This window comes from Buceros rhinoceros, unplaced genomic scaffold, assembly GCF_000710305.1.
Source record: "Buceros rhinoceros silvestris isolate BGI_N320 unplaced genomic scaffold, ASM71030v1 scaffold7536, whole genome shotgun sequence".
Lineage (NCBI taxonomy): Eukaryota > Metazoa > Chordata > Aves > Bucerotiformes > Bucerotidae > Buceros > Buceros rhinoceros.
In genome coordinates, this window is record NW_010415754.1 from 72,049 (window position 1) to 96,292 (window position 24,244).

General features: G+C 40.4%; 1 protein-coding gene across 2 annotated transcripts in view; it reads right to left on the reverse strand.

The window, feature by feature from the left end:
- Positions 1–24,244, reverse strand: part of APP (amyloid beta (A4) precursor protein) — a 109,365-nt gene that overhangs the window by 52,087 nt on the left and 33,034 nt on the right. For both annotated transcript variants that reach the window (XM_010137531.1, XM_010137530.1), the window contains 3 exons: positions 14,708–14,841; positions 8,681–8,755; positions 7,336–7,494 (listed from right to left, as the gene is read on the reverse strand). In XM_010137531.1, the coding sequence (XP_010135833.1) occupies positions 7,336–7,494; positions 8,681–8,755; positions 14,708–14,841 (368 nt within the window). The remainder of the gene's footprint in view (positions 1–7,335; positions 7,495–8,680; positions 8,756–14,707; positions 14,842–24,244) is intronic.

A 24,244-nucleotide genomic window follows, 5' to 3' on the forward strand; every position in this document is an offset into this window, starting at 1 on the left:
CCGAATGTAACAGACAGTAAAAATGTAACTTAGTACAATAATCGAATAGATAGATAATTTTCTCCTCAGTGCCTAGAACCATAGGCCTACTCTGTGCAGTCTTAACAAATTTATGGATGAGCAAAAGAACCTCACCCCAAGTCCTGCCTCTGTGCTGCATTTCATATGCATTTTCTTTTAAATGTCACTATTAAATTAAACGGTTCTGCTTAAAAATCCCACCCATGTGGGCACTTTTTGCAGAGATACTTTCAGCAGGATTCGCCCCCAAATCTAGCACACCAAGCAACGTTATGAACTCTTGTGAGGCTAGAGCAGAGGGGCCACAACAAACAGTCAAGCACAGAGAATGAGAAAAGGCTCCACAGGCTGAGGAGATGCAGTCTCTGAAGCTTCTCTCTCACAAGCTATTATATCTATCTGCAGCTGTCTACTACTTCGATCCTAGGCAGGAACCTTCAGATTTAATTATAAATGAAAGTGTGCTATTATCAGCTAAATTAAGTTCTAGAGGCCTCAGCTCTGACACTGTCTGTGGCAGAAGAACAAACGGCTGACACATCCTAGGGCCAGCTTGGCACCTCTTGCTCTTCATAAATATTGTACCAACCACCAAGCTTCATTTAAAAATTATGGGTTTAGCACTCGAAATTCTGCTGCATCTTTTGCTAGGGAAAACCTCAGCGTGTTCATGTCTGTAGTCACTTTAATAAAAAGCATCTCACAGAATAGCTAATGTGTATCAGCCACCAGGATCTACCTAAGCCTCATGAAATAACTCTGCTATTTTCGGTTGTCTGTGCTTGTTTTGTTGGCTTCGATTTTTTTTGTCGGCTTTGATTTTTTTTGTTTTCCTCTCAAAGTGACCAGGATACTCCCAACACAACTTTTGTTATCCCCATATTTTCAGTTACCCAGGCCAATGCCATTGGCTACTGTCATTTATCCCGTGACTAGAATGGCCAGCGACTTCCTCAGCAACAGGATCCAGCAAACTCACAATGCATATTATTTCCTTAGCAATGCTGTTTGTTAGGTATCATACTGGCTACTGAGTACTCCAAAACGCTGCACTTTATACGGTATCCGTGAGTGCCTTGGGATTTGCATGTATTCAATACATTTGGTACAAAGCAGGCAGGTTCACAGGCTACGTATGTGGTTTATGTACACTACCTAGGCTGACAATGCACCACTAAAAAGCTAATTTTCTAACTAAAACTAGAATAGAGTTTATGTAGAGAATATGCCTTTTCTCTTATTTGGAAGACAATTCTTTCTGTGAATATATATATGCATGGGGGCAGACTTAAGGTCCTGTCCTGCAACCCCGTGGTTTGAAAGCTTAACCAGGCAGTCCTGACAGCTCGTTAACAGATTTTCAGCGGTACAAGGCACCAGCTCAAATGAAGCAGAAAATGTTGATGGTTCCTTGGCTACCTGGTGGTTAGCTCCAGCCCCACTGACTCTGTAACCCAGTGCCTTTATTTCAGATAGCATCAGCACTGAGACAAGGTCACCCCATAAAGCAACCATATGAGAGATCTAAAATGCCTGAAAAAAAAGGTTTCTGTCAAGTAATGTATTTATACACAAATACAAATATGAATATATACGCATGTAGATGTCCCTCCAGGAACTCTACAGTGATCCTAGTCTACTATTACAGATTTTAAGGGAGTGATAAAACAGCACAATGTCACTGAACTTGGAAAGTAAAAACATCAAACGTAGTTTGAATTGCTTCAAATATAACTTAGACTCCTCTCACGGAAATACAAAATACTTACTAGAGAGAAACAACACAAAAATCCTATTAAAGTACTTCTGTGTATTTAAAATACAACTTCTTGGCTCTGTGCTTTGGAACTTCCACGGGAAATTCTGAGCTGGCTTGTCCATTTGATCAAAATTCTCTCTAAATCAAAGAGGAAAGTTTTACAATGCTGTACTGTGCTATTTAATCTTGCCTTTAGAGAAAAATCAATCACCAGTCCTTTCTGACTACTGCTCTTGAAATGTACAACAACTGCTGCTTTTCATTCACTCAACAAGAATACCTTGTATACCACATTAGGTATATATTACCAGCTGTGTTATTAACTTGCAAGTCATGTTTGACACAGGAGTAGTAGTTCTCTTCAGGAACGTTCACGAAAGGCAGGCTAGGATGAATGCAAGACTTACTCATGGGTGAGACGCAACTAAACCCTAATCCAGCTACCTTTCATGTGGAGTTAAAGACGCCTTCTCATAATTTCTGCTAATTTATAAGAGAACATGTTTAGTACTCCACGTATCACAAATACATGGCCATAAAGGTATGCAAGATTTCCCTTTGTCTACTCTTCCAAGAACTTTTCCTGGGACAGAATAAAATGAAAACAGTATTTGATTCAATCTCATTATATGCTTTTCAGGATTTGAACTTACTCAACTTTGACAAATTAAGACAGATTTTGTTTCTGCTCACTCTTTTAGAATTTTGCATTTTAGATGTAATGAGGCTGACAGGGGTTTGCAGAACTCAATACCTATTTGGAATTGCCTCTTGTTTGCTCATACAAAAAACCTACTGGCAAGCCTAGGTGTATCACTATACGATATGGTCAAGCCCATAGACTGGGGAAAAAACCCACGATAGTCTGTTTTAGTCACATAAAAGCCTCAGAAGCTGCTGGAAAACTGGTGTCTATGTTTCTTGAGTCTGATTTGGTTTAAAAGCAGAGCTGGAATCCATGCTATTTCACAAAATCCTTCAAAATTAAGTGTATGTGAGAAATTCCACAGCTGTAAGCGTACCGGTTTGGAGGAGCAGACCTAAAGGGTGTAGCATTAAAGCTGGAATGCTCTTTTCTACTGCACAGGAGGATTTTTATCACTAGACCAGCAGCAATGCTGTGGCCCACCTCCAACTGCCTATTTCCACAGCAACCTCGTTGGGATTCAGGGAAGGCTTGGCGCTTCCTAAGCACAGAGGCAGATCCCTCTCCCATGTCCAAACGGTCAGACTCAACTCAGCCCGCACTGTGCTCTCTCCATGTGAACAGACACCACTCCCATAGCACAAAAGGCACTAAAGTGAATTCTGAAGATAACAAGAAAAAAACTCATGGCAAAAAAATTTAAATGATGAAAGTACATGCTATAGTTGATCTTAATGATCCTGCTCCATTCAGCAATAATTTACATTTCAGTAAAATTGTGCTGAATTAGAAGACAAGCATTTTAAACTATTTTAATGATTATATGCTCACTTTAATCTATGCACAAAGTAAGGAGGTTAATTAATTACCTTTCAAAATTTTGCTGTATGTGTCCTCGTTCTGAAACCTGTATTTCACCAGCTCCACTAGGAGCTGGAGTCCTTTTCTGCTTCTGTTTGACCCCCACCACCAGTTTCCCACAGAGAATGTGCCTCTCTTTACCAACAAAGATTAAACAGAGAGACATAAATCCAGCAAAATTCAACATATATGTGAAAGAGGGAACATAAGCTAATTACAGAATCAATCTGCTCACAGAGAACGATGGATTTGCGTTTCTCTAACTTGCAAAATAAAGGGAAAAATTTCCAACTGTTTTTAAAACTAGAGGCATATTGGTTCCAGCTGCCACTAATCCTCCTTTTTTTGTAGTAAGGCCATCAAGCAGGATGAAGCAATCAGTATTTTGACACTGGATACTGAACAGCTGCACCCCATTTTCAAAGGCAACAAAGTATAGCAACACAGCCAAGCTGCATCAGGAATCGGGGAAGAGGTTGAAATTTTGAGTTTCTGGGCAGCCTGCATGACAGTGCTTCTGAGAACAGAACAACGGTACAAATACTTGGTTTCGCTCACATTTGTCTTCTAGTAGACCTTGAACTTTGCAATTTCATTCCTGTACAATCCTTGCCTCCCTTACTGCTCAGAGTGGTACTCTGAAGCACACCTCTGACATCGGCATTGGACAATCAGCTCATCACAGCTGAAAGAAACCCCTGCAGTTAAAGTTTCTGGTCTGGTACAGAAGCTATTCATAAAAGATTCCTAGACCTGTTTAGGTAGAACAGCACTGAAAATAGCTGATTTTCTAGGCACGTACAAGAATGTAATGACTACCCTATTGGCACAGACAAAAGGTTCCCCTAGACCCATATCTTGCCACCTTAGAAGGAAAGGATACTTCTCACACACAGCCTTCCAGCTTCCCCTCTCCATAGCTCAGAGGAAATTCCGGCCAGAGGACATTTCTCTTCAGCTCCCCTGAGAAGCCCACCCTTGAACACAAGCACCACATAATCTGTAAACGCACAGAAAACAGCAGTTCCCAGTGGATCACGATTTAGTCCTGATCAGAGAGAACCATGCATCACATCCATGACCAGTCTGATGACACCAGGAGTGCCAGATGATTGTACTCCTCTGACAACTGATCTGCAGGCAAAGACTGGTCATGGATTTCTAGACATCCAAGAGTAAAATGCTGCTTCTGCCAGAAGTCAAAAAAATCTTGGGAAATGTTCAATTTCAAGTACAAGACAGTATGTCCAAGGCATTAAACAGCACATGCAAAATAAGATTTTTGCACACAAATACACCTTCATACTTATATACACACCCCAAACTTACGGTAACCCTCCCAGCTTTGTGCAGAAGACATGCACTTCAATAAAAGTCTAAATTAATTTTCAGTTTAAACCCCAATTCTCTCCTTACAACTTCAGAGAAAAAGACTTGATCACTTTCAATATTCAGAATCTACTTTTGTAGTAAACATACCAATAATAAACCACGTAATTTGACGCAGGCTGTGGAAGGGGGTTCTTAAAAATATTTTTGGAGAAATCCTGAAAAACCTTCCTTTTGTAAGATTACTTAACAAGTCACCGGTAAGGTTATGACTTGCTCTCCCCAAGACAACACAATTGCATCAAACGTACTTTTAGTTTAATCGGGAAAACTGCCAGAGAGAAATATAGCTAGGGTATCAGAGTAAAATTTTCCATTAATCCCATTTTCTCTTTGGCTAGGCAGCCAAAGCTTGCATTCAGATTGTATTCAGATTTCTGGCTCCATATCCTGCAAAGCAGTTAGCAGACAGGACTCATTCATTAGGCTATCATCAATCACTCCTCAGGTTTCACCCTCAGCCCTACAATAAAATCAGACAAATCCTCCTACCGAATTCAAGGTCATTTTTTTTCATGCGCTTGGCACACATCTGACCAGCAGCTCATAGGCAGATGCCTGAACTGTCAGTAACTACAGAGCACACAATCAAAAAGGGCTGAGACAAGCACAGTACCATCAACAAGACTGAAAAAGGAACTTTTTCAAAACATTATTCTTCAAACTGTGCACGGCCATTAGTTCTGAGATGAAACCCTGGTTGGTAGCACCTTCAGCTGATATTACTTCCATGCTTGCTGCCTGTTCCTTTCAGAAGGATTAGCTTTTGTAGGGGCACAATACGGGATGTACCTCAGTCTCGTAACAGTACCTTCCAAACCTACCTCTACCAGAGTCATGTGTCAGTGTTCTTCGACACAGCCTTTCAGGCCTGATGCTCTCCCACTGATACAGTAAACGTATTATTAATTTAAATGTCCTGGGAGATGACTATAAACAACCCCTGCATAAAATGCAGGTTTTCTGGTCCCAAAGTTGGTGTTGTTGTTTTTGCCCCTCAGTGTTCTGCAGCTGAAGTTATTTTTTTTTTTTTGGCAATGGAGATGTCATCTGTGTTCCACAAACATGCAAGTTTGAGGTTCTCGTGCTAGGAATTAAGTTACACATTTTAGCAGCTCTCAAGACCATTCTGCAGTTATGTGTAGTCCCCATCTTCACCTTGCACAACCTCAGATACCTGCAGAACCAAGCTGTCCACCTGATCCACACCCAACTTGAAACGAAATCATTTTTCCGGGATACGTTTCAGACAGGATTACATCTACACGAGGCTCAACTTGACATCACCAGCTGATTGGCTAAAGGCAAACATGAACAGTATCTTACTTAGGTGAATGAACTACCCAAAACCATACAGCAAGAAAGCAAACATGACCTGCAGCCAGTCTACGCACTCACATCATCTTACTCTCAGTTCCGGGCTGCAGACTCTCATTTCCTAAAGGAAGCCACATTCCAGCCTGTAACTTGTTAATCTAATCTGCCTGCTAACCAGACACTTGAGTCCAAGCCCTTCACTACCCTCACACCAGTCTGAGGTTACAATACGTATCTCACATTCAGACCAAATATCCTCCTCTACCAATTTAATACAGACGAGCTTAATTTTCCATAAATTACTATGTTGCACAATACAGATTAACTCTTCAGACAACTACACCAAAGTCTCCCCAGGACACTTTTACTTAAGTAAAAGATTTTTCTTTTACTTGGCACACAGTAAGAGAGATTTGCCCCATGGGGTGGAGAAAAAAGCTTGATGATGATAATTAAGACAATGGTCACTTTTCCATGCTCACTGAATATGTGGGTTTCTCTACAGAGGGACATTCACTCAAAACATGTAATTTTACCAGGTTAGTCATACTGATGTTACTACCTGTGAAGCCAAATTCAGAATCTAATGGCTGCATCTTACACCGCTGACCCAAAAGTCATTTAGTAACATAATGTTTTTTCCACCTAGGAGGTGTTCAAGATTCAAGAGGTATATAAAACATTCGGCTGTTTTCCCACAGCATTCGTGCAGATTCTCTTCTGGAGATCACAGACCAGTTATTTTGATATTAAATACAAACATCACTCATATGGAGTCACTAAAAATTCCATTCAATCCACATTCTGAACTTAGTGTTTGCACCCACCAAGAGCCATGACATCCAATACAGACAACACTCTGAATTGTGTGCTAGCTTCACACCAACAATCCTCACAAGATCCTTCACCAAACATTTCAACAGTGCAACGAACAAAACAGAAAATCACAACCACGCGCATCATTAAGCTCCAACAGCACATGATGAAGCGTCCTACTATGCATCACCTGCTGGGATGCTTCACCATCCTTCTGCAGGATCTGTGAACGGTTACAATTTCTGACCACCAAATCACTTTCATGTTACTTGCCTGAGTACCTTTATGTATGTATCTAGTAATCTGTAAGTACGTACAGGGTGTGTGTCTGCTTGTGCCTACATTTATGTACACACAAAGCCTAAACTTTTAACTTTCAAACTAGGTGACTGCTGTAGTAGCTCTTGCATGGGGAACACAAGCTCACTGCTCCATACTTGGGACTGTCCTTGGGCACACATTTTCCCCCCCCGGATGACTATAGTGATTTTGACACAGCTGACAGAGCTTGTGGTACTGCACTTACCCTGGGCGGGACAGTCTGCAAGGCTGTGATATAGTTCTCCAGAGCAATGCGGCGACGGTCATTCAGCATGGCTTCCACCCGTGCCATGTGAGTTTCCACCAGCTGCTGTCTTTCATTCGCTGCTTCTTGTTCCAGTGATTCCACTTTCTCCTGGAAATGCTGAAAAAACCATCCATCACAACAGAGGCAGTGAAGACATCATTGGAGACCAGCAGACGCGAACACCTCTGTCTGCAAATCACCAAAATCTTTCCCCATGCCAGTATAGCTTGGCCCCCAGGAGCGCTGCACTGAAAGCACCTTTTACTGATTTCACCGGGAACTGCTGATGCCCTGTATTCCTGAACACCTGGTAATATTTTATTGATCTAATAAAATATTTCTGACACGTTCAGTACACCACCACGAATCTTCCATTTGCCTCCTGAGTCAGTGGTTCAGTGCTGGAGAACTGTGCCTGGAGGAGGGTGGAGTTTGGCAAGCATACGCTCCCTGCCATCATGAGTCATCAAGATGACTTCACGAGTAAACCTACATGTGGGAAAAAAATAATTCCAAACTGAACAGAGCCACTATAATTTCTCATAAACTGCACACCAGGAGGAAAAATTGAGCCCAAACAAAGGAAAAGACTGAGTAAAATGTGCAGAGTGCAAAGCTGTGGGATCTAATGGGAGAAGGAAACTGCTCTGTATGTTACTTTTTTATAGTTTTGCATAGAAATCATTCTAGCAGTACTGAATAACACCTGACATAGTGGGATTCAAGGAGCATTTGGCTTGTCAGAATTTTTGAATTATAGTATAATTTGAGATCAAATTATTTTTGGCTGAGCGTTTCTTTCAGATAAAACTGATGGTGATTCCTTCCTTAAATTATTTTCCATCTCCTCTTTGAGCTTAGGTCCTGCAGCTTGTATTAGTTTATCATGAGATATATTCTGAAAGGGGCCCATGATAACCAAGTTTTCAGTTCTCACTGAAAGCAAATCTGAATTAAAGAGAAATTCTACCCCTCTGTGTAGTCATAAGCGATGTCCTGCACTGCTGTTCCAGGGACGGGCTGCCAGGTACAGAGACACCCGGCAGCCACTAACAGCTGGAAATAAATATAGCAACAACAAGAGCAGAGAATAACATTAAATTCCCATTGAAGTAGGTTTTAAATGCCAGGTACAGAGACCCCCGCCAGCCACTAACAGCTGGAAATAAATATAGCAACAACAAGAGCAGAGAATAACATTAAATTCCCATTGAAGTAGGTTTTAAAGTTATATCACACTCAGCACCCCTTGTATTTTAACTGCAGCCCCAGCTGCTAAGGTTGTGGTTGCGTTTTTCCTTACCTGGATAACAGCTTTCTTGTCAGCCTTTGGCAAATTCTTTGCTTGGCGTTCTGCCTCTTCCCACTCTCTCATGACCTAATGAACAAAACAAGGACCATTACTTTCCTCTGTATTTTCCAGTATTTTCCTCTCCTGTCCCAGGGCTTAGCAACAGCCAAGGACTGCAGCTCCAACAGTCATCTTTTTATATTCCTCTCCTCCTTTTATCTCTATTTAAAAAGCAGTTACAACATTTAACAAAGGTAGGGTCCTGTTACTTAATTAAACAAAGATGGTACTTCTGTGTCTGAACATCATGCCAAGCTCTCACAACTCCGCTGTGAGGCAACACAGTTGTTAACTGGCCCTCAAATGAGGGAGGTGGAGGTCTCTGTGGGTGAACACACTGCCTGCTTTTCATTTCAGTCTAAAAGGAAACTGCTTCTGTCTATTGTATGTCCTTGGTCAATATGAGTGAATTTCAACTCGTTCCAAGTGACGCTCCTTTCGGTACCACAGAAGTTTTTAGATTTATTTGGGTTACGTTGCTGGCCTTTGAGTAGGACAAGAATTACATGCAATTTGTGCTAGTCTGTCCAGAAAGAGGTGTCCAACCCTTCCAGAATTCCATATGTATAAGTACAACACTGACAGAAAAATTATGTAGGACAACTTTCATTACCATTCCTTTCAGCAAGTTGAAAGGCCATCTCCTCCAGGGCAGTATTTCATAGTCAGGGAAGGAACTACTCGTAAGTTTCTGTCCGTGACATGGTCTTACTCAGGGACTTTACTCAGTTCACACCTAGACAGGTGTCTCCTCAGAAAACACATCTTATGCAGGAACAATTGCTCTCACTGAAAGCAGCGCACACAAATAAGTGACTTGTTTATTTGCAGGATTAGCACAATGTCAGAAGAAGACCGAAGAAATCTAGAAGCAAGTACTCAAAATGTGCATTTCTTTTCCTTTCTTTCTCACCAAAAACCACACTCTCATATCACTTCATAAAAACAGTCACACATACACTTTCTAAAGGGGATTTTAGAAAAGCTGCACATGCGTGACTGAAATTTTACCAAGACCAATACCAAAGGCAAGACTAATAAGATGTGCTGTGCCTCCTGTCTGCAAGTTGTGCCTCCACCACTCAGCTCCTCTATCAAACCCTGATGGACAGACTGCAGAGCACTAGTGGTGCCTCATGGTAACTTGTTGAGCTTGTCCTTTTAAAAAAAAACACCACCAAACCTGCACTCAGAGGAGACTTTTATAAGTCCCAGTCTTTGAACTGCAATCCTCTCTCAGTCCTATACAGGGCTGTAGACCCTAATGATGAACCAGTGTAAGGACGCTTGCACTCAAGACTGACTCAATGTATGATTTGTATCGAGAGAAGTGCAGCCAGCAGGTCAAGGGAGGTGATTCTTCCGCTCTGCTCTCGTGAGACCCCACCTGGAGTCCTGTGTTCAGCTCTGGGGCCTCCAGAGTAAGAAAGACATGGACCTGCTCAAGTGAGTCCAGAGGAGGGCCACGAAGATGATCGAGAGCTGGAGCACCTCCTGTTATGAGGACTGGATGAGAGAGTTGGGGTTGCTCAGCCTAGAGAAGAGACGGCTCCAGGGATTACCTTACAGCAGCCTTCTAGTACTTAAAGCGGGCCTGCAGGAAAGATGGGGAGCACTCTATCAGAGCGTGTCGTGACAGGACAAGGGGCAATGGTTTCAAATGGAAAGAGGGTAGAATTAGATTAGATGTAAGGAAGAAATTCTTCACGGTGAGGGTGGTGATACACTGGAACAGGTTTTCCAGAGAAGATGTGGATGTCTCCTCCCTGGAAATGTTCAAGGCCAGGTTGGATAGGGCTTTGAGCAACCTGATCTAGTGGAAGATGTCCCTGTCTATAGCAGAGGGGATGGAACTAGGTGATCTTTAAGGTCCCTTCCAATCCAAACCATTTATGATGTCCCTGGCACTAAAAATCAGCTGAAGACCTCTCCAGGATGTTGCAACTAGAGCCATGCAACAATACAAAAAAAAAAAAAAAATTGGAACATAACGCTAGCCCTGTTCAGGCTCGTTGAGGACTGCAGTGTTTTCAGATGCTTGCTTTGGAAAGGAACTTCCAAGAAGCAAGACTATTCTAGGAGACAAGCTATCATTAAGTTCCTATTGTAAGTACTGTACACGCTATAATTTCTAAAATACTGTCAACTGCCAGAGGAAGAGTAAATTTAAGACACAAGAAGTTTGAGGAGAGAAACGTATAAATATATGGGTCCCTTGAGTAAGGTTCCATATCTGGTTCCACCAGGCTATTTAGGAGTAGCTATTTAAGTGAAGGAGCTGTACAGGAGTTAATGAACTGGAAACAGAAAGAGGAAAAGAGGAAAAGTACCAAAACAGGAAAAAAGAATCATGGCATTCTGCAATGTTAGCATAATCTCTCCCTGTTACATGTCAGAGAATAGCAAACATTTAAAGGTTAGAGATGCATCACTAAATAGGTACCCTGTTTGCATGGGAATGTAGCTTTGCTGTTATTTGGAGCTGCATTAAGAATTCTTGAAAAAAGCTTAAAATTTTATGCCACTGTAATTCTCTTCACAGGACTGCCTAGGAAAGTTTGTAAAGCCTTGTTGCTCCAGGTGTCGTGCAAGGCAGAAAAGCTTTCATGATCTGTAGACTAAACGGAAAGACACAAGAGCAGAACGGATTATGTGAGAGGTGCATCAGGTCATCACACTAAGGGCTCAGACTCCGCTAGTCAGAGAGACTTTTAGAGGCTGTGAACTGTGAACCAACACAACCACTGGCAGAAGCTGGGTCTCTGCCTGTGTGGATACATCTGCGCAAGTGAAAAAGAAGCACAGGTTTTCAGAATTTCATGGTAAACAAAGGGAGATCTCAGAAAGAGAATATAAGGAATATCTGCATTTGCCTCGATGACGTATTTTGATGAAAATATTTAATTTCAACTTTATTTTTTAATTATAAACTTTCCTACTCCTTAGATTACAGTTTACATGTGAACTAGAATGCATCTGAATATTTTATTAGATAATTGGCTGCTGCAAAGTAGAGTGTGCATGAAATTTAACAGTTTCAAAACCAGCTTCTTTATTAAAACAAGTATCTGTATTTCATGAGCAAAAAAATTTATTTCAGATTACGATATTTATCAAGATTAAAGAATGACTTGATAATTTTCCTAAAACCACTTAACATTTTCTCTCTTTTTAATAGAAGAAAACCAGACATTTCTGTTGCTTTATAAACTCCCATTTTTCAGCTTTGAAAGAACTAGACATTGAGGAAAAAAAATCTGAACATAAATATGTTCAGTGCAGCTGGAGGACTTAGCTAGTAAGTCTCACTTGCTAACTTTTTTTAATAGAGAAAAACACTGATAACAATGCTGAATAAATTATCTCAGTAAACTTTTGTGTCAGTGTAACAAGAGCGAGCTTCAAATTAATTTTTAGTTAAATCTGTATTAAGAACATACCTGATTTTAAGGAAAAGGTAAAAAAATTTTAAATAAATTGCCAGAAGAGGAGACCAGTGGTATGGGACACAGACATGTCACAGGTCAAGCGAAGAAACACAGAACGATAAACCATCTGGCTTTTCTACTTCTCTGTAAGATCTTTTATTTTTTTCAGCACCTGAAATGTTAACTGGGAGAGGCTAGCTCAGTGCTGTACAAAACATTACTCACAGAAAGGAAAATGACTCTTTAAAAATTAATCTCTCTTCTTCAAAGCTCTGGGGAGGTTCTGTGTACTTCATGACACGCACACTTTAAGCTGCAATTTCATCAGTAGCTTAAGCAAATCAAAGATCAAAGATCTTTCTTTCGTGAGGTACCTAGTATGCTGCAGTTTCCCAGGTCTGATTTAGCTTGTTGAACTGGCCACATTTCGTTATTCTACTTTTTTTTTTTTTTTGGAAGGGTGACACTGCAGTGAGATTAGGGACCTGACCTGCCTCCCCCTGCAGCTGCACGCTCATTAGCGCTGACAGGAAAGATGGCTGGGAACGTGCTAACAAGGGCAGGGCACACGGCATGATCTTCAGTCAAACCTCTGAACCGCAGCTCTCATTTATGAGGTTGCCCCAAATGTGCATGGTAAAATGTGCAGTGCATTTACCCAGAAGTTTTCTGATGCTATGGCCCAGTCCTTTTCCCAGTTTATTTTGTTGGCCTCAAGCACTGATGGTCTCTCTCTACGACAATTTCTAGGTGCCTGTGCATTTGATTAGCTTTTTTCCACAAACCATCAGCTTTGTAAAAAATAGAATGTTCACTCAAATACTGCCCTTAATTACTCCGCTTAACCTTGACATATTGGTATTCTGGAGGCAAATCTGAAATGGTGGTGAGAATCTGAGGACTGTTCCAGGGAAACCTGACTTTTGCACAGACTGTCCTTCACTTTCAGGAAACCTGCCTCTCCAGTGTTTTTTAGAAAAAGGCTACTTCAAGGGGAGGTAATAACAGGGTGATGACTGCATCACCTGTCGACTCTCCACGTGCCTAGCTGGGGCAGAAACCCTCTCCACTGTCAGACAGGCTGCCTGCTTTCTCTATCCCGATTCCCCGCTCGTCCTCCCAAACCGAGTACCGTAGCCACATGGAAGTTAGTTACGAAGAGGGCTGGGATGAGCCGCTCTCACGGCAGGAGCACAGCACACAGGCGCCTTACAAGCCATTGCTCAGCTCCCTCCTGACTCACCCCATGGCTTCAGGCTGGCTCTGAGCGGGCGCCGCACACACTCACACCTCAGCCACTGGTTGTTTTAATGAGGTTATTAATCTTCCAGAGGATGGAAAGGATAACAGTTTGAAAAGCATTAAATTGGCAGTATTTTCTCTGTTTAAGGAGGAGACAGCTTGTTTGCGCTACAATGCTTCCCAAGCAGAGGCAGATGACGAGCACCTATCCTCCTGGCTACTAAGTGTCATATTCATGGCATGCTGCTTGCATCGATCGGGTGACTGCTTCAGGGAAGATGCCCTGCTCCATTTATTAGAAAAGTGCCAGGCACAGCTACAGTGACGGACTTATTCTCAGAGCTTAATTTCAGGCCTATTCAAACATTTTAGCACAGAGCTCAAGGTTAATGTGTCAGTAATACACAGAAACACTGGAAATGCAACAAGGCAACAAAGTTACAATGAAAAAATACAGTAAAATAGTGACACAGATAGATGCAGTGTATCTGAATTGCATGACAGTCATTTTTGTGCTTGCTCCATCCTAAAAAAATACGCGCCACAGGCTTTCCTTTAAACCTCTTACATTTTTTCTTTGTTGTTATTAGAGCAGAACAGTGACAATTTTTTGTTGCCATTTCTATTATAAACTCTACTTCTGACGGAGTGGATAGCTCATCTCAGTGTTCAATAGGATTAAAAATAGTGTATAGTTTCAGGCTACACAAATCTTTTTGGTTAAAGGAAAGAAAGATTGATTCAGTTGGATTTTGGGTCAGTTCAAAAGCACTAATTTCTCCCCTTTTCTTTGCCTTTAGATGCATTTCGTGTTACCTTGAGGCTCAAGACCACTTGATAAACATATGCAAGCTTATGTTACCCCACGGCACAGCCACATATTCCTCCACACAGAGAACAAAGCTAATCACAAGCCATCTCCTTCAGCTGCTACAAAGGAAAGGTGACTAATACAGTGGTGAAGTTCTTAGAAATAAGACCAAACTAAACATTCTTTGACAAAGAAGAGATAAATTTTTTAACGAGACTTTTTTATTTTCCTTGTTGCCAGCACAGGTAACTGTAGCTACTTAGGATCACAGCTCCAACCCAACCACAAATCCATGTCCCAGACAGCTGAACTCTTCGCTAGAGTCAGAAAGGCAGCAAATGGCGTATTTACAAAAGTGCGAATAGGCAGGGCAGCTGGCCTCGGAAAATAAGAAAATTCCCAGCCTTGGGAAATAAGAAAATGAAGGACTCCCAAGCACCTTAGGACTTGACTGACAAAACTCCCTCCCATATTCAGAAACAAAGACTTTCCCCTTACCTGAGACATCCTTTCACGATGCTTAGCTTCAAGTCTCTCCTTGGCTTTCTGGAAATGGGCATGCTCATTCTCATCCCCAGGTGTCTCCAAGTATTTGTCAACAGCATCAGGAGTGCTAGCGGCTGTGGTAGGGACTGAGGTACAATTTTGAGGGAGAGGAAAGGGAAGGCAGAGGGAAGAAAAGCAGAATTTCTACTTCAGTACAGGTAAAATTTGGTCAGACCAAGCAAGAAACATCTAATTTCCATCAGAATAAAGCCATTCATTTAACCTGAGAGGAAAATATAAAAATATGATCTAGGTGGACATATGAGACGCAAAGTAAATATATGCGAACATACAAGGATTTCCCCATTGCCCCCTTTTCTTATCCAGGAGAAACTCTTCAGTGTGAAAAAAAAAAAAGCAATGTTATTCAAACAGGTTAGGAACTGCTGCCAAAGGAAAAATTCCAAGGGAAGAAAAAAGCCTGGCAATGACTGAAGTACGTAAACCAGCAGACAGCCCGTTGGAAAGTTACATGCTTTGTATATGAGTTTTATTTTTAAAAGGTAAACTGTAATACATGAGTGTCAATACAAACAGGTTTTAAAGCATCTACGGACTCCACAGTACCCCAATGAAGTACCTCAAATTCATCCCTTAGTGACAGTTCACCCTGACAGATAATTACTTTATTTCTAACAACTTTGATTAAGAAAAACCACCATGGATGCAGGAAATCAGCAAGCACGCACTAATTGCCAGTCATTCATGTCGGATTACTAGGCAATACCTATCACACTGGTAGCAGAAGACTTGCATTTGTAGTAATTCGAGCAGAGTGTGCAACAGTTCCTTCAATGTGCAGTAATATTCAACAACTTCTACAGTTACTAGAGGAATATTTCTGTGATAGGTACATAAAAGTGATTAAAAGAGCTCTCCAATGATGATCAACTATTTAATTTCAACTATATTGTACCGAAATGTTTCATTATGTAATTAGTTTCATTTCTCTGGTCACATTTAATTCAATAATTGCAAAGTTAGTTTAAAAATTCTGACAAACGAAGACCACACAGACAAATACAGGTAGGGGAAAAACCAGGACGCCCCCAGACCCCAAACATTTCTCAATGTACTAAACAGAAGCAAACTTTAATCTGAAGATCAGGCTGAGTATTAACAAGCAGTATTTATTTACGAATACTTTCCCCAAAACAAGTTGAAATATAAACAGACAGAGCCAAGGCCATCCCGTCCAGCCTCCTCTTTCCTGAACCAGGGTTCAACGAACACCCTCAGGCAAGGGCACTGAATACTCTTCTGCAATGTTTAACTAACCTTGCTACAGTTTCCTTCTGTGACTCAAGTTTGGTTTCTTTTTCCCCCAAACTTGCATGAGATTTAACATTCACAATGTGGTGTGGCAATAGTTTTATGGTTTAATCATGCTCTCCATGAAGAGAATTCCTCTCTGCCTATATCCTCTTACTGCCTCTACAAGACACAGCAAGGTTTTGCATGGGAAGACTGAATGGGGGAGAGCTCTAGTGCAATGGCCATTCTTCCCCATCTCTTACAAATTTTTTTTTTGTTTAACTGAACTTAAGTCTGGACAAATGTGAGTGGAAAGAAGTAAGAATCTAAATAACTGTCCAATAAATTATGCAAATTTAACCTTTACTTTATTGAACAGGAAAAAAGGTCACCAGCGTTTGCATTGAGATCAGTTAAGCCACCTGTACATTCAAGGTCTGATTTTCAAAAGCTCCTGTCTCACACAAACAGCCTTTACAGCCTAGATTTTCAGATGATACACTCCCCACTGCGATGCTTGCTGGTGTGTTTCTGAACAGGTGAGAGTAGTGGGTGCTGAGAACTGAAAAACCTGACTTCAGTGCCTGATGCTAGGGATGATAGAGTACTGACTTCCCTCCAAAAGTTGCGCAAAACCAAACCAAAGACACCACAGACCTGGATGCCCAAGACAGCCAAGCTGTGCCGAGGAGCACAGGAAAGGATGTGAGCAGTACGCTGATATCTGACCGCAATCTGCTCTCTCAAGGTAAAGCTGAAGAGTGTAATGTCAACGAAGAGTAATGTTGCATAGGAAGAGAAAGCTACTACCCCTGACCTTGTGTAAAAGGGTGTAACGCCACACGCGGCTCTCCACTATGTGCTCCCAAAAAGAAAGAGGGCTCAGAAATGGCCACGTGTGCTGATGAGAGCTTGGGGACTTCAATCAGGTACATTCATCCACCAGGGAGTGGGCTACTAACTTGATTTAGGAAATCTCTACTGAGAAAAGATTTCTGACAACAGCTTTAACTGAAAGAAAGCAACAGAGAAAGAAGCAACAGAGGTCTGTCAGTTGGAAACCAAAGCTACGCAGAAATAAGGCTGGAAATCCAGATCAGAAATAAGCCGCTCACTTTCAGTAGTAAGTGCAATTAAGTAAGTGAACAACTTATGCAAAGATAGGCTGATTCACCCCAAAACACCCTTGAAAACATCCTGCTTCAGCATCTCCTTCAAAACCAGCGTGAAAGCAAGGGGTAAAACGTGTGTTTTCTCCCTCCCTGCAACCCGCTGACACCAGTCCGTGCCCAGCACACGTCAGAGCAGACTGAACTTGTGCAAAGCCAGCCATAAGGACTCAGCTTGCCTGCTGCTCCTCGAGCATCTATCTGTCCGCTGGCAGCCACGGAGACCAACCAGCCTACCAACATTGACCACATCTCACTCTGCAAACAGAGACACTGGTTAAACTCTTAAAAAACAGGGGTAATTTTCATTAAAAAGAAGGTCAGCGCGTATGTTTAGGAAAATACTAGAAAGTGAGATGAAATGGTCATATACATTCTTGTTTTGTTATAACCACGATTCAGAAGCAGTCTTTTAAAGAGTGGTTAGTTACTCACGTAATTTGACATCAGAGGTGTTTCCCTGACAAAAGAGAACTAGACTGCTTAAAACCAAGTAACCCTACAAGACTTCTCTCCCTGTATTCACAAAGCCTGCAAATTATTATGTGACTTCGCCATCCAGTATTAAAAAAACCTGTAATAGTCAATAGTATGTTGAAAACCTTTTATGATTCCAACGTGAGGATAACCAACAGCCCACCCTCCCCTCAAGAAAAAAAGTTACAAAAATACCGAGCCTCCCTTCTGCATAAAGCAGAAACATTTTAAAATTTCTTTTTGGCCACTGGCACACAATCTATCCTTCGCACTCCAACAGAACTCGGAACTTTGTTTCTAGAAATGTACTGAATATTTTCTCATAGTAAATTGGCAACATCTGGCTAGACGATCAGTTACAAGTAAGGATTCCTTAAAAAATCTGCAGCCTGGTCTCATTTTTTGATCATATCTGCTCTTAGAAGGTTTCATTTTCTATGCATCGTATGTTTCGTAAGATAACTCCTTCTACTACTGCATGAAGACTGATCAAAAAGTGAGTGTTGACAGGTGTGTAAGAAATGTGGTATCAGATGACATTTTCTCCACACTTGCACTCATCTCACCTGTCAATTCCCAAACAGATTAAAAAAAAAAAAAAAAAAAAAAAAAAAAAAAAAAAAAAAAATTGACTTTAAAAGCCTAACCTTCCTGGCGACACAGGTTCACTAACACAGCTAAATTATGCTCTGCACATTTTGCTATTTAACTGAAAATTCTTACATATGACAAGAGCAGGGCAGAAAAAAGAGGAAGAAAAATGCAACGCTATGCCCCCAGATCTTGTTTCAGTATTTCACATAAAAATAAATAATCCATATCAGCCTCTCCAGTGAAAGAAACAATGGTTTCATATGAAATGAAAGGATTAGTAGATGTCCTTTTTCTGAATGACACTGGCTGTACCATATAAGCTGGGAAACCATTTGAAATGAGAGCATTACCCATCTACAGCTAGTATTCAGTGGATGCATTCATTGCCTTGAATTCCACATACACAACTGCCTCATTAATGAAGGATTAGATCAAAGCTTTCAGTTGTTGACTAAGATTCACAACTAATTATAGCACTTCTGACAATCACAAGTGCACATGGAATATCTTTAGCAAGAAGGGTTTCAATTACTGCTACTGCTCCCTTGTGAAATGAGCTGTTTTTACAAGATGGTATCCCCATTCTTTTGTGAATAAGCCTCTCTGCTTAAGGCAGGGTGGCAAAACCTGCGAACAGAATCTATAACAACAGGGAAGGAAAACAATGATTACCTTTTATTAACAGACAAATTACTGGCTGAATGATACAACACAAACGAAGGGAAAGGTTTATCTAGGATTGTAGCAAATTACCATTATTTTAAAGGTAGGGAGAAGAATGTACCAGGATGAGTTTTTACATAAGAAATTGTTAAGTTTAATATAATTTAATTGCCTGGAGAAAACTGTGTGCCAAACTGGTATGCTTTCTAGTAGATATCAATACTGGGGCACGGAACAGTAACATATACTATATACAAATTATATTCTACTGCATTATAGTGACAACTGTTCTCATACTTAGCACTGTAAGCTAGACGACCAGCGGGCAGGCTGCCAATCCTTTTCACTTTTAATTACTTTCTCTTCATACACACTTTAACCAAAACCACTTTCTGAACCCTGCCTAAAACTAAAGAACAAAAGGGAGGACAGAGTTCCTCCCACGGTCCACAGCACAAGGGAGACCTTGTGAGAATGAAAACCAGACACGTCCCCAGTTTCAGTATTTCATCTGTAAATGGCAGGTTGCTGCTGCTGGTTTCTTTGTAGGGCTTTGGGGGGCAAGCAGACAGAACCACTGTACGCCAAGGACTGGCAGGAGTACTGGGAGCCAGACCTTTCACCTTGTGGCCCATCAGCACATCTCCCTGCCTGGAAGCTATCTGTAGAGCAGTGAACTATGCCACAGCCTGGTAGTCGTGTCCTTCAGGCCACTCAACTCCAGCTGCTCACTTTTTAATTTTCAGCAAATATGCTCACTAATGTGACTGCCCATTAAGTTATTCACTGATATTAAGGCTTTCCCCATTTCAACTAACATTTGTCACTCAGCCTGATCACATAACCATTCAGCTTGGTTTTATTAGTCTTGGAATCTGCTTTATCCTCATGTTTTGATAATTATATTTCAGACACCCAAAAAGTCTTTGAAAGTAAAGTGTTATTCACAAAAACTGAGGAATTCTGACTACACGGTAGGGTCTCTGAAAGCACAAAATATTAACTAATAGACCAGACAAAACCAAATACATTTCTGTCAGAAAAAATACCTTGGTACTGACTTAAAAAAAAAAAGCTGCCCCCTGGTAACAGTAGTGGCTGTATGCTCAAGTATCACATCTGAAGCAGTAAAAAGAATCACCAGTTCTGAGACTTGGCTTCTCCAACTTCAATTTCAACCTGCCTCCTAGCTTCCAAAACTTTGTTAAATTAGATTAATGCTCCTAAAGTGGATTAGAAAGGATGTTTATTAAAAATGTCTGCTAGTTTAGTTGAAGGAGATTCCAGCCACAGGTGACATGAAGAGAGTTAATACATGAAAGAGAACCCAGTGTTCCAGAGGGATGCTTTTTTCTTTCTTCCTAGTTGGGTTATCACACTGTTTTTAGTATTTATCAGGACTAAAATGCTTTTTCATAAAAACTGTGTGTAGTTTCCATAATGTTTCATAACTTGCATTAGCATTCAAAGAATAATTACAGGTCAATGTAGCAACCTTGGCCTGAAAATATGATTTAAGCGTATTAAGAGAAATCACAAGTTTAGAAGTTATATTCCTTCTTGAATTTTAGTTTGCACAGACTGATTCTATCTTCCTTTGATATGCTATAATTTAAATAGTTATGACATCAAAACAATTGGCAGCTTGAAAGACAGTTTAGTGAAATTCTGCATGGAGACTTCTTAGAGAAAAAAAAGAACCAAAACTAAACCATATCATACTCATATTACTCCTCATCTATTGACTTAACTAAAGTTGATACTTGCTGCCTAAACTAGGTTTAGTTAAATTTTCTCATATAAGATTCCTTCAGTGTAAGAATTTCAAGATAAATTTCCTATGCATGCACAGCTAGAGCTTGGCAATCATGCTTTCACTGCACCTCCAAGAATGTGACTTCCTTTTTAGCACCCCCGACAAATGCAATTTTGCCTTGTTCATATTCATTTGAAACGTGTTTTGGCCACTAATTGTTCAGATCATCGACCTCCACGTTCTTCAATTCATTTCATGCTTTGGAGGAGGTCTCCAAAGCAAACTTTCATCAAGCATCTTTGCAATACTCTGCTTCAAGGCCATTCTCTTTTGATCTGTCATCGTAAGTTTAAATATTTATGAGGGAAAAAAACCCCATTAAATTCTTCAGCTGTTACATCAAATGAAAACAAATACAAGACAGAAATATTCTCCTGAACATGCCTTCTGCCAAGGTTGTAAACAAGAGTCATCAAATTCCACAGAGTAAAAAAGAAAAAAAAATGTGGTTACAATTACTTTAATAAAATTCCTAGCTCTTGAAATTACCCATAGTCTTGTATATGAAAACATTTGCAACATTTCCCTTTTCAAACCTAAACGTACCCAACTGCTTTCTAAAAAGGCAACACTGGCTCTTTGTGTGGTTCAAGGGTGATTTATAACTGCAAATTTATATAGATAAAAAACTGTGGAATCAGAAATTAGTCACTTGCATGCACTAAAGGTGGTAGTCAAAATTAACAGTTTTAATAGATGATACTAGAATTCATCCTGTTACAGCTCCTAGGCACTGAATGGTAAGTGTTGAGCGCTCACAATCAAAGAGGAACTGCAAAAATATGTTTAAGATTTCATCTACAGTATTTGAAGTTGGCCTCAACTTCACAAAGACACATCATTCAGTTCAGTTTTCATGTCAGAGAAAATAAAACCCAGATGATACCGGCAATTCAAGCTAGAGATGGTGGGAGAGAGACGCATTTAAGTTAAGAATTGAGAGGTAATGTCCCCTTTACTGCCAATTTGGGAAGCAGGAAGACAATTTAATATAAAGAGCCTTTGTGATGAAGCAATAGGTAGTCCTAGTGCGACTGGCTTAGTGAATTTGTAGTAACTTGGGTTTTTTATTCATTCAAATAATAGACTTCATAATTATTATGTGAAATGCTTTCTTGCAGTATCACTACTTAAAAAGGCAAATTTTTAGGATTTGAAATGTTATCACTAGACTTCTGTATTTTAAATGATATCTCCTGTAGCGCTGTGACAAATGAGTATTGCAGTTAGTTACTGCCATGAGTATTTTCCATCCCTAAGTGCACTGTGGAAAAAAAAAAAAAGCATTCCTGGCATGATGCAACTTGCTGCTTTTATAGTAAGGGGCCTGCCAACTCCCCCGTAAAGCTCATGAGCAGTGAAAGGGCAGTACCACCCAGCCTGGATGAACACGCTCTAGATGCGGTCTGCTTTCAGTCTTTGAGCCTCCTACCTGACCTCCATCTCAAGCAGTCTCTGTAGCTGAACAGATAAAATGAGCAGTCACCCAGTAAGAAAGACAAAGGATTAAAAAGTGCTATCTAACTGAAAACTGGGTATACTTCACCATTCTGCTCACAGGAATGCACTTGGCAGTTCTTTGATGCCTTAGACATGCTCTGGAAGTTGGCACGCAGGTTTAGCTGCCAAAATACTTTACTTCCTGCTAACTACAGAGAAGTCAAGATCCCAAACTAGTCACAAATGGATAAAGGAAATTACTGACAACATCAGTATCATCTTATAAGCCACTGCTGTTAAAAGGTATGGATTGTTAATCGCAGCACCTCTGAAGAGAAATTAAACTGGACACTGCAAAACACTAGAGGTCATGAATTTTCCCCTCACTCAGGAGCATGAAAACTGCAAACTCAGCAGTTACCAGGGACAGACCGATACTAATCAGTAGGCAAGCTTAAGTCAGCCTACAGGAAAAGCACTAAGAGTGGATCCCCCACAATATTTTAATCTGTATTTAAGAGGGTGGGAAATTCCATGTATATTATGAAATTGTAGCTTTTAGTGTGTGTCTTTTCAGATCTTCAATTTGAAATGGAAATAAAGTATCTGCCAGTTAAAAATCACCAACAGATTTGGCAAGTTTGTATGTTTACAACATTCAGCCTAGAGAATAAATATTATTCTACCTAAATTCACCTAAAATCCCTGATCATGCTCTAAAGTGAACAAAAATAAAACAACACGTGTTGACATTTAAACTAAATGTTTCAGGCTTTATGCAAGGAGGAAGGCGACTGACAACACTGAACTCTGTTAGTTCCCTCTGTTGTTAGCTGCAGGAATTCAGTACAATGATAAAACCCCCTATTTTATAAAAGGTCATTCTAATGATACGTCAAAATTTTTCCAAAACTGACTGTGCCACGGGAGTACAGTTCTCTCCTGCTTTAGATGCAGAAGAAAAGAAAAGAGGATGGCACAAATTCCACTCTGCTCTGAGTGCACCATGCCATGGCTGCAGGAGCTGCTGGGAGAGCTTTCTCCTGTGCAACTGCTGAAGCTCGTTTAAGAGAATTAATTTTCCCGGCTTTGAAGCTCCTTGTGTCCCCAAGTTAAAGCTTCAACATTAACCTAATTTCAAAATAGTACTTATTAAAAAAATTGTATTTCCTATAGCTTTAAGGATGTTTAACAAGCAACAATTAAGAGACAAGTGAAAAATTTTGTACCATAGATTACTTTTTAGTATGACAGTAAGACAGAAATCATTCCTTTGATAACAGCAGTTTATCATCTTGTGCTTATTTCTGTCAATACATACCCATTCTGAGGTCATTAAATCTCAATTAACCGCCTGACAGATCCTAATGACTTCAAAGGAGCCAGTCACACAGCAGAAGTTTGAGACCTTATGCTGAATAGAAACTGTGGACAGTATTGAACAACAGAGAGTGAACACATGGTCTGGCAGGCTGAAGGAATTGGTAACGAGTCCCTTAAAGCCTTCTACTTCTAGAGCAATTATATATCAATTCCCATGTAGCTGGGTGAGGAATGAAACAATCTGACAGTAGTAGATCCTCCCCAACAGACAAATAATTTCTGTCAGACCTCAAAGCATCGGTCACATTTGTTGATAGTGGAGGGTGTCTAAGGCTTTGCATGACAGGACAGACCCATCTTTTCAGATCAAGGCAACAAGACTTCAGCAAGGTAGCAGAATAAAACATGGTTATTATTTTTTCTGCAGACAATGTGTTCAGGATATTAGTATTCAGTATTCATACTTTCTGTATTCACATTACATGAATATTTGTGACAACAGAACATCCTCGGGTTTTGGTTCAGTCCAATTTCAATACATTATTAGGAAAATAAACTCACATTCCACTCTTTCAACCTTCCCCTACTACTCAAGAGAAACCCAAACACTATTCACTATTTCTTATTACTGTCTGTAAAATTTAACTAGTTTATCTTGCAAATCAAACTATAGCTGAACAAAGGAAAGACAAGGTTTTAGCATCTATCTTGTCTCCTGCCAAAGAAAGGCTCACTGGTTTTTTTTTTTTTTTT